We start from the raw sequence: 11,816 nt of genomic DNA, 5'->3' as shown, positions 1-11,816 counted from the left end.
GTGAAAAAAAATGCTGTTAATTAAGCATGCTTTTATAAAAGAAGTGTTAATCATTTATTTGAATCCATTAACAAAATGTAAAATAAATGAACAGAAGAGAAATCCAAATCAAATCAATATTTGGTGTGACCACCCTTTGCCTTCAAAACACCATCAATTCTTGATTTTTTAATGAACTTGGCAGATTGGTTGTTCCAGACATCTTGGCAGATCTTCTTTGGATGTAGGGTGCCTCAAATCTTTCTGTCTCTTTAGATAATCCCAGACAAACTCGATGTTGAGATAAGGGCTCTTTGGGGCCAAACCATCACTTCTAGGACTCCTCCTTCTTTACACTAAAGATAGTTCTTAATGACATTAGCTGTATGCTTGGGGTTGTTGTACTGCTACAGAATACATTTTGGGCCAATCACATGCTTCCCTGATGGTATGGTATGATTGATAAGTATCTGTCTGTATTTCTCAGCACTGACCCTAACCAAATCTCCAACTCCATTTGCAGAAATGCAGCCCCAAACTTGCAAGGAGCCTCCACCATGCTTCACTGTTGCCTGCAGACACACAATATTGTAACTCTCTCCAGCCATTCGCAAACAAACTGCCTTTTTCTACAGCCAAATATTTCAGATTTTGACTCATCAGTCCAGAGCACCTGCTGCCATTTTTTGCACCCCGGTTCCTGTTCTTTGCCTTGGATTTCATTTCTGTTCATTTACTTTCAATTTTGTTAATTGATAAAAATAAAATATGAACCCTTCTATTGCGGAAAATATTCTAAATGTACATTTATTTTTCATACCTGCCTAAAACATCTGCACAGTACTGTATATGTGTGCATGTGTGAGACGCTCTTGTAGCGCTACTAGTGTAAGTGTAGGCAAATTTATGTTTTGGCTAATGGTTAAAGGGCATGTAAACCCTCAAGGTTTTTCAGCTTCATGCATTCTAACAAACAACAAAACCATTACAACCCCTTTAACAAGTTTTTTTGCAGGTCACAGCTGGATGACTCATACAGGCAGGTCTCTGGTGCCTCCCCCTGGTTTTAGGAGTTTGGAGAAACTTGTATAAGCTGGAGAGTGGAGGCCAGGAGGGTTGATCTGCATATTTGGGGGAGTTTGGCCAATCCCCAGGCATTGGGCCTGGCATGGTGGCTAAGCCAGCCCTTAAAGTCATGAGTCATGCTGGCAGGGGAAATTGGTGGAAGATTGAGTGCTGAGGAGACGCCGTGGCCCTTGAGGTGAACCCCTGCTGGGGGGGTGGGACTTTGCCTTGGGGCTGGCTTGGGATACTCCTGACAGCATCACAGTTTGAAAGGAATCTTACCTTACCTAAGAGGAGCAAGGAGGACAGTGTGAGTACATCAGCATGGTCAGGGACTTACAAGGGCAAAGACTGCCACATGTAGCAAGCCTTTCTGGAAGACAGCATTGTGCTTAAATCCTTCCTGAGATCTTCAGTAGTAGTCAGGTGTGCTTGCAGTCAGTAGAACTGGAATCAGCGTCTATGGTGGAGTTAGAGTCACTCCTCTATACTCTGTGCTACTTTCCAAAGAAACAGACTTCCTAATCCTTAAGAGGCTTTTGCATCCTTTCTAGCAGAGACTGTTAGCAGTCGGGAGTAAGATCAATCTGGAGTTGTACATAGGGAGGAAGTTGTCCCTGGTTTTGCTGCTATCAAGTTGGGCATCCCATAGTTCCTATTCCCCATCCAAGTTATTACATGTGTAAAAAGCTTGCATCCTTTACCATGTTTTTTTGCACATAAACATGACAGATCACTTTCATCCGCCTCCCCACTGGGTTAACATTATTCAATGACAAAAAAAAAAACTGAATAGTCACAGAAATTACATCTCCTCCATTCTGAAGTAGCAGGGGATCTGTTCACAGGTCCCTGCCGATCGAAAAGGACATGGCCTGTGTGAAAGGGCCATTAGATTTATTCCTTACTTAGTATGCATTCACTTGACACAAAAATATTTATATACAATTTTTTTTAATATAAACGTTATAATTATTTCATATATTTTGTACATTTACATTTCTGTGAGCCAAAAGAACAGCTTGCGGTAACCACCAACTACACACAGTGGGAGAGTCCTGTGCCAGCTGAGTCCAGATCCTACAGATGCAGATCCAACGAGGATGGGCTACAGAAGAAATGGCAATTCGTTAATATACAAAATAAGGCAGCATTATTATTACCATTCAAAAGCAAAATAAATATCTTACATGAGGATGACCTAAATGATGAATAAGAAGTTGGCTGTTCATCTTTCCTGGACATCCCGTGGTTGCAAACAAGTTCTCATTACATTTAGACCACCTACATTGGAAACACGGTAACAACAGATTTAGCAACTTTAGTAAGATGGGTCCTTAGATATGGTGACTGCATTAACATTCCTTTTTTTAAGTTTTCACCCTTTATTTTTACCTGATGATCCTACCAGTAACACACTCCCTGTCCTAGGGTGCCAACACTCACTCACTGTACCATATCCAACCAGCAAAAGACTACAGAATACTCTTCCTGCTCCTCATCTCTCCAAAATGTGGTGGTGTTCTGTGGTTCACAGAAGAGAACTGGGAAGGCTGAGGTCTTTGGCAGGATCAAAAGACAAAACATTGCATAACTAATAATGAATGCTTACCTTTTTTAAGTTTTCTTCACTTACTCAAACTCCTACCAGTCATATTATGGCTGGGGAGATATTTAACATACATGTGCATCTTCTATGCATGTAAACACAGCCCTTGCACGGGACCATGACATCAAATCAAAAATGATCTAAAATCTAATATTTTAAATGTGTGACAGCTCTATTGGGGCTACTAACATCTCATCCAAGACGGCAGCAACAAGCAGCAGTCTTAGGCCCTTTGGATGTCTACGCAAAGGAGGCTTTTAAAAGGTAAATGTATCACATTTACATATAATTTTATGAGCAGCTTTTTGTTGAAGTGAATGGTTATCATTTGAAAATAACTTTATGTTGATGTAGAAATCATAGTTGCTCACCTTTGCAGCATCATTATACTGTATGCATGTGTGTTCAAGAAAAACTGGATAGCAGCAAAGGTGTTGACAAAAGTGCTTTTCAGCATGAAACATGTAAGAGGTGACTCCTGCAGCTATCCAGTGAATACGTAAAAAGTTCCTGCATCCCAGAGTGGTGCAATTCATTTTTTTTTGTGTTAGCTGGCAATTGCCATGTACCAGTACTGTCCTATTCCCCACATACTGAGAAGTACCAGGTACTTATTTTTTCTCCCAATAGCTGAAGAGCTGAGAGAAGGCAAGTATGGGTTGCTGGAGGGACAATCACTAACATAAACCTATTTCTTTTGTCCACTTTAGTGCTTAAACTGGAAGCCTAAATTAAGTCAGAGGGAAAATATAAAACTTAATTTTCAGTACCAAAAAAAAGGGGGGTCATATACATACCTGAAAAATCTTGCTTTGTCAGCATGTGATGGCTTATTATCCTGAGGATAGCTTTAAAAAAAAAGAAAAAAAAAAAAAAAAGTTGCATCTTAGCAAATCAAGTAGTAATAAGGTAATATATGGTAAATAAAAATTACCAATACAGAATGATTCCTTAGATCAAAATGGCACAATGGACTGAAAGTAAAATTTTAAACAGCAAACTGCTATTTCAGAACTTTTTTTGATGATAATTTACTCCACCCTAAACCTGGTCTGGAGGAGACCTAAAAGATAGAACTTACCTCAGTGAGTGTTTTCCTGTGCTGCTTTTTAACCAGTTGCCGACCGCCTCACGCCGATATACGTCATCAGAATGGCACGGGCAGGCATAAGCACATAAATGTACGTCCTTGCCTTCCCGCGGGTCGGGGGCCCGATCGGGCCCCCGCCCGGTGCCTGCGGCGGTCGGTATTCGTTCGGGAGCGATCCCGGACGAGGGGACGGCCATTCATTCATGGCCACCCCCTCGCGATCGCTCCCGACGAATGAAAATCCCCCGTGACATCACTTCCTCTCCTGTAATGTAAACACAGGAGAGGAAGTGATGTATTCTCTCCTCGTGTCGGTCTTTTTCGTTCCGGCACCGAGGAGAGAGCATCGGTGAGTTGCACCTAACACTACACTAACAGTAGAACACGCCAGGCACACTTTTCACCCCCCTGATCACCCCCCAATCACCCCCCAATCACCCCTGCCCCCCCCAGTCACAGTGACACCAAGTGCATTTTTTTTTTTTTTAATTTTTTTTTTTTTTTTTTTGCATTGGTGTCATTTGTGACTGTAATAACTGTTAGGGCAGTTAGGGCTAGCCCCCTTTAGCTCTAGGGTGCCCCCCTAACCCCCCCAATAAAGGTTTAACCCCGTGATCACCCCCCGTCGCCAGTGTCACTAATAAGCGATTTTTTTCTGATCGCTGTATTAGTGTCACAGGTGACGCTAGATAGGCAGGTAAGTATTTGGGTTCGCCGCAGCTTTTTATAGCGTCAGGGACCCCCATATACTACCGCATAGCCCCCTGATTGCCCCCCAGTTAACCCTTTCACCAGTGATCACCATATAACTGTTACAGGTGACGCTGGTTGGTTAGTTATATTTTTTTGTTTCAGGGCACCCGCCATTTATTACCTAATAAAGGTTTAACCCCCTGATCACCCGGCGGGTGATATAAGTTTTTTAGGGTCAGATAAGGCCTGCGTCGCCCCAGCGTCAGGTTAGTGCCAGTACCGCTAACACCCACGCGCAAAGCATACACCTCCCTTAGTAATATAGTATCTGATCAGATATATATTAGCGTTGCCAGCATTTTAGGTTTCCCAAAACGCATTGTTAGCGGGATCAGCCCAGATACCCGCTAGCACCTGCGTTTAGCCCCTCCGCCAAGCCCAGCCCAGCCCACCCAAGTGCAGTATCGATCGATCACTGTCACTTACAAAACACAACACACATAACTGCAGCGTTCGCAGAGTCAGGCTTGATCCCTGCGATCGCTAACAGTTTTTTTTGTAGCGTTTTGAAACAGTCGCTGACAGGCTAGGTGCTTTTTTACCTGTGAGTCTCACTAGTGTACCCCTAAATTTAGAGCCCAAAATGGCAAAGCGAAGGTACACTAGTGATGAGGCCTACACGTTTCTGAGCATGACAGATAGTGAAGAGGACGTCACTCATCTGTCAGATTCAGGCTCAGAATACGATCCTGTAGAGGACAGCGGCTCCATGACAGATAGCTCTGACGACGGAGATGAGGCCGCTGTTAAGAACAGGTGTGCCCAATCCCGTATGTATTCTGTTGTTGAGGTGCAGGAACCGCAGGTCACTCGTATGGAGCAGAGACATACTAGAGCCGCTCAACCTTCTGGTGAACTGGCAAGCACCAGCGGCCTAGTACACCCTGGACCTACATCCAGCACTGCAGTAACACGTGGTGACGTGGCGAGTCCCATAAGTGCAGTTCAAGCTGGCGAGGTGGCAAGCACAAGTAGTGTCCCGCTGCCACCAAGAAGAAGACAAAGACAGGCCCGTCGTACCCATAGTGCCCTTCCTGCAGAATTCGCCAATCCTATTTGGGTGCCCACCACTTCTGCAGAACCCGTACTTCCCCCATTCACTGGCCAACCTGGCATTAACGTGGAAACAGTTGATTTTACGACACTTGACTTTTACTCACTGTTTTTCACCGAAGATCTCTTTAGATCTATTGTGGACCAAACCAATTTGTACGCTGCTCAACACATCGCCACTATTCCCCAGTCCGCCCTTGCCAGACAATGGAAACCAGTTACGGTTTCCGAATTTAAAATCTTTCTGGGCCTCTCCCTCAACATGGGCATAACCAAAAAGAGTGAGTTGCGGTCATATTGGTCCATTGACCCAATTCACCATATGCGCGTGTTCTCTGCTTCCATGTCCAGGGCACGATACGAGATGATTTTGCGGTTCATGCACTTCAGCGACAATGAACTCTGTCGTCCTCGTGGAGACCCTGAGTATGATCGGCTCTACAAAATTCGGCCCCTCATAAACCACTTCAACCAACGTTTTGCAGCCTTGTTTACTCCCGATCAAGTTGTCTGCGTTGATGAGTCCCTGATTAAATTTTCTGGTCGCTTGTCCTTCAAACAATACGTCCCCAACAAGCGTTCCAGATACGGGGTCAAGATGTATAAGCTCTGTGACAGGGCCACAGGCTATACACGTAGTTTCATGGTTTATGAGGGAAGAGATAGTCACGTAGAGCCGGAGAACTGCCCTGATTACATAGGAAGCGCTGGCAAGATAGTGTGGGACTTGGTGTCACCCTTATTCGGAAAGGGGTACCACTTGTACGTGGACAATTATTACACAAGCGTGCCACTCTTTAGTCACTTGTTTGATCAGCAGATTGGAGCATGTGGCACCGTGCGACCTAATCGCCGGGGCTTTCCCCAGCGGCTTGTAGAGTCCCCTCTTAGGCTGGGGGAGAGAGCCTGCTTGCGCAGTAATAATTTGCTCGCTATGAAGTGGAGGGATAATAAGAATGTTTTCGTTCTTACCTCCCTTCATGCAGACACGACGGTCCAAATTTCTACGGCGACTGGTGTTGTGGAGAAACCCCTCTGTGTCCACAAATATAACCTTAACATGGGAGGGGTGGACCTCAATGACCAGTTGTTGGCGCCGTATCTAGTTGCCCGTAAGTCCAGACGCTGGTACAAAAAAGTGTCTGTTTATTTATTCCAATTGGCTATACTGAATGCTTATGTACTACACAAAGCTTCAGGACGGACTGGATCCTTCCTCAAATTCCAGGAGGATATCGTCAGAGCCCTTCTGTATCCAGGCGGTGCTCCACCTCACCTTCCCCTACCAGATGCAGTAAGCCGGCTGCATGAGAGGCATTATTCTTATGTCCTCCCGAGTACCCCTACCCAACGAACCCCCCAAAAAAGATGTCGTGTCTGTACCAAGCGCGGATTTAGGCGTGACACCCGTTCTTATTGTCCCCGCTGTCCTGGCAATCCTGGTCTTTGTCAGGGTGAGTGTTTTGAACGCTACCATGAACTAGTTGAGTATTAGCGCAGGGTACAGCATTGCACAAGCTAGGCACACGTTCACAGGGTCTCCCAAGATGCCATCACATTTTGAGAGACCCAAACCGCTGGAACCGTTACAACAGAAAAAGTGTTAAAGTTACAAAAAAAAGTGTTAAAAAAAAAAAAAAAAAAAAGTAAAAAAACCAAAAAAAACAAAAAAAATATAAAATAAAAAAACCAAAAATAGTTGTCGTTTTATTGTTCTCTCTCGCTCTATATTCTCTCTCTATTGTTCTGCTCCTTTGTACTGTATTCTATTCTGCAATGTTTTATTGTTAACCATTTTTTGTTTTCAGGTACGCCATTCAGCTGTAGCGTGGATTTATTTATCTTGACAGCAACAGCGTTTGCTCCCACGATATGTAAAGCCACGACTCCAGCGCTGTCGGAGGTGATTTCACCACCACAGTTAAAAAAGAGCATATATGCCGAAGCATGGGGGCATAAGGGGTGGAGGATCGATTTTGCTCCTAATGCCGCGTACATACAGTCAAAATTCCGACGGAGGGCTTGCCCGTGGAAAAGTTTGAATGTATGTACGCGGCATAACTTTTTTGCGGGAGGATGCCCCCATGCTTCGGCATATATATATTTTAGGCACAGATTGTGTTAAATGTGTTATTTTTTGCGATTTTTTTTGTATTTGCTTTGCAGGTATGGTAAGTCCTACTGTTATACTGTAATGTTACTTTGTTTTATTGTTAACCATCATTTGCTTAGCAGGTACGCCATTCTGCTGCAGAGCGGATTTATTTATCTTGACAGCAACAGCGTTTGCTCCCACGATACATAAAGCCGCGACTCCAGCACTGTCGGGGGTGATTTCACCACCACAGTTAAAAAAGAGCATATATGCCGAAGCATGGGGGCATACGGGGTGGAGGAACGATCTGCTCCTACCTTTTGCGGGAGGATGCCCCCATGCTTCGGCATATATAAATGGTGCATGTATGCCCACCATTAGAAAGTGGGTGGATGAAGGGTGGTATCTAATGGTGGGCATGCCCACCGATCAATATTTTTTTTTCGTTCAGCCCACAGGCTGCATGAAAAAAAAAATACAATATATGCCCAACCAGTTCCAGCAACATACTGGTATGTTGCGGGACTTTGAGTGCTTATACCAGAATGATGCCTGCAGGTTTAGGTATCATCTTGGTATCATTCTTTTCAGCCAGCGGTCGGCTTTTATGTAAAAGCAATCCTAGTGGCTAATTAGCCTCTAGACTACTTTTACAAGCAGTGGGAGGGAATGTCCCCCCCCCCGCACCATCTTCCATGGTTTTCTCAGGCTCTCCTGTCCCAACAGGGAACCTGAGAATGCAGCCGGTGGTTCCGCCAGCTGACCATAGAGCTGATCAGAGACCAGAATGGCTCCAATCATCTCTATGGCCTAAGACACCGGAAGCTACGAGCATTTCATGACTTAGATTTTGCGGGATGTAAACAGCGCCATTGGGAAATTGGGAAAGCATTTTATCACACCGATCTTGGTGTGGTCAGATGCTTTGAGGACAGAGGAGAGATCTAGGGTCTGATAGACCCTAATTTTTTAAAAAAAGAGTACCTGTCACTACCTATTGCAATCATAGGGGATATTTATATTCCCTGAGATAACAATAAAAATCATAAAAAAATATATATAAATGAAAGGAACAGTTTAAAAAAAAAATAAAAAAGCAAAATAAATAATAAAAAAAAAAAAAAAAAAAAAAACCACCCCTGTCCCCCCCTGCTAAGGCGCAACGCGGAACACAAGCGTTGGTCTGGTGGCATATGTAAACAGCAATTGCACCATGCATGTGAGGTATCACCGCGAAGGTCAGATCGAGGGTACTAATTTTAGCAGTAGACCTCCTCCGTAAATCTAAAGTGGTCACCTGTAAAGGCATTTAAAGGCTTTTAAAAATGTACGTAGTTTGTCGCCGCTGCACGTTTCTGCGCAATTTTAAAGCATGTCGTGTTTGGTATCCATGTACTCGGCCTAAGATCATATTTTTTATTTCATCAAACATTTGGGCAATATAGTGATTTTTAGTGCATTAAAATAAAAAAAAGTGTGTTTTTTCCCCAAAAAATGCGTTTGAAAAATCGCCGCGCAAATACCGTGTGAAAAAAAAATATGAAACACCCACCATTTTAATCGGTAGGGCTTTTGCTTTAAAAAAACACTACATGTTTGGGGGTTCAAAGTAATTTTCTTGCAAAAAAAAATATTTTTTCATGTAAACAAAAAGTGTCAGAAAGGGCTTTTTCTTCAAGTGGTTAGAAGAGTGGGTGATGTGTGACATAAGCTTCTAAATGTTGTGCATAAAATGCCAGGACAGTTCAAAACCCCCCCAAATGACCCCATTTTAGAAAGTAGACACCCCAAGCTATTTGCTGAGAGGCAGGTCGAGTCCATGGAATATTTTATATTTTGACAAAAGTTGTGGAAAAAATACATTATTATTATTTTTTTTTTTTTTTGCACAAAGTTGTCATTTAAATGATATATTGCTCAAACATGCCATGGTTATATGTAAAATTACACCCCAAAATACATTCTGTTGCTTCTCCTGAGTACGGGGATACCACAAGTGTGAGACCTTTTGGGAGCCTAACCGCGTACGGTACCCCAAAATCCAAGCACCACCTTCAGGATTTCTAAGGGTGTAAATTTTAGATTTCATTCCTCACTGCCTATCACAGTTTCGGAGGCCATGGAATGCCCAGATAGCACAAAATCCCCCCAAGTGACCCCATTTTGGAAAGGAGACACCCCAAGCTATTTGCCGAGAGGTATGGTTAGTATTTTGCAGACCTTCATTTTTGTCACAAAGTTTTGAAAATTGAAAAAAAGAAAAAAAATATACATTATTTTTTTTTTTCTTCATTTTCAAAAACAAATGAGAGCTGCAAAATACTCACCATGCCTCTCGGCAAATAGCTTGGGGTGTCTACTTTCCAAAATGGGGTCATTTTGGGGGGTTTTGTGCTATTTTGGCATTTTATGGCCTTCAAAACTGTGATAGGTAGTGAGGTGTAAAATCCAAAATTTACACCCTTAGAAATCCTGAAGGCGGTTCTTGGTTTTCGGGGCCCCGTACGCGACTAGGCTCCCAAAAAGTCCCACACATGTGGTATCCCCGTACTCAGGAGAAGCAGCAGAATTTATTTTGGGGTGTCATTTCACATATGTCCCTGGCATGTGTGAGCAATATATCATTTAGTGACAACTTTGTGAAAAAAAAATAAAAGTTTGTAATTTTCCCGCAACTTGTGGCAAAATATAAAATATTCCATGGACTCAACATGCCTCTCAGCAAATAGCTTGGGGTGTCTACTTTCTAAAATGGGGTCATTTGTGGGGGTTTTGTGCCATCTTGGCATTTTATGGCCTTCAAAACTGTAATAGGTAGTGAGGCGTGAAATCAAAGATTTACGCCCTTAGAAAGCCTGAAGGCGGTTCTTGGCTTTCGGGGCCCCGTACGCACCTAGGCTCCCAAAAAATCCCACACATGTGGTATCCCCGTACTCAGGAGAAGCAGCAGAATTTATTTTGGGGTGTCATTTTACATATGCCCATGGCATGCATGAGCAATATATCATTTAGTGACAACTTTGTGAAAAAAAAAATAAAAAAAAAAAAGTTTGTAAATTTCCCGCAACTTGCGGCAAAATATAAAATATTCCATGGACTCAACATGCCTCTCAGCAAATAGCTTGGGGTGTCTACTTTCTAAAATGGGGTCATTTGTGGGTGTTTTGTGCCATCTTGGCATTTTATGGCCTTCAAAACTGTAATAGGTAGTGAGGCGTGAAATCAAAGATTTACGCCCTTAGAAAGCCTGAAGGCGGTTCTTGGCTTTTGGGGCCCCGTACGCAGCTAGGCTCCCAAAAAGTCCCACATATGTGGTATCCCCGTACTCAGGAGAAGCAGCAGAATTTATTTTGGGGTGTCATTTCACATATGCCCATGGCATGCGTGAGCAATATATCATTTAGTGACAACTTTGTGAAAAAAAAAAATAAAATAAAAAAAGTTTGTAAATTTCCCGCAACTTGCGGCAAAATATAAAATATTCCATGGACTCAACATGCCTCTCAGCAAATAGCTTGGGGTGTCTACTTTCTAAAATGGGGTCATTTGTGGGGGTTTTGTGCCATCTTGGCATTTTATGGCCTTCAAAACTGTAATAGGTAGTGAGGCGTGAAATTAAAAATTTACGGCCTTAGAAAGCCTGAAGGCGGTGCTTGGTTTTCGGGGCCCCGTACGCGGCTAGGCTCCCAAAAAATCCCACACATGTGGTATCCCCGTACTCAGGAGAAGCAGCAGAATTTATTTTGGGGTGTAATTTCACATATGCCCATAGCATGTGTAAGCAATATATCATTTAGTGACAACTTTGTGAAAAATTTATAAAGTTTGTCATTTTCCCGCAACTTGTGGCAAAATATAAAATATTCCATGGACTCAACATGCCTCTCAGCAAATAGCTTGGGGTGTCTACTTTCTAAAATGGGGTCATTTGTGGGGGTTTTGTGCCATCTTGGCATTTTATGGCCTTCAAAACTGTGATAGGTAGTGAGGAGTAAAATGACATATGTATGCCCTTAGAAATCCTGAAGGCGGTGCTTGGCTTTCGGGGCCCCGTACGCGGCTAGGCTTCCAAAAAGTCGACCACATGTGGTATCCCCGTACTCAGGAGAAGCAGCAGAATGTATTTTGGGGTACAATTCCACATATAACCATGGCATGTGTGAGCAATATAT

The 11,816-nt window shown here is 43.2% G+C and overlaps 1 protein-coding gene across 1 annotated transcript in view; it reads right to left on the bottom strand.

The window, feature by feature from the left end:
• Nucleotides 1-1,981: 1,981 nt before the first annotated feature.
• The window catches only part of NUP37 (nucleoporin 37), a 98,158-nt gene continuing 88,323 nt past the window's right edge, over nt 1,982-11,816 (bottom strand). Inside the window, exons 8-10 of the mRNA XM_077472200.1 lie at nt 3,451-3,501; nt 2,235-2,328; nt 1,982-2,152 (exon numbers count right to left, since the gene is read on the bottom strand). Of these exons, the coding sequence (XP_077328326.1) occupies nt 2,039-2,152; nt 2,235-2,328; nt 3,451-3,501 (259 nt within the window). The 3' untranslated portion in view covers nt 1,982-2,038. The remainder of the gene's footprint in view (nt 2,153-2,234; nt 2,329-3,450; nt 3,502-11,816) is intronic.

This window comes from Lithobates pipiens, unplaced genomic scaffold, assembly GCF_037356315.1.
Source record: "Lithobates pipiens isolate NorthernLeopardFrog02 unplaced genomic scaffold, aLitPip1_a1.2 Scaffold_8, whole genome shotgun sequence".
Classification (NCBI taxonomy): Eukaryota; Metazoa; Chordata; class Amphibia; order Anura; family Ranidae; genus Lithobates; species Lithobates pipiens.
This window is presented reverse-complemented; position numbering and strand designations above follow the sequence as displayed.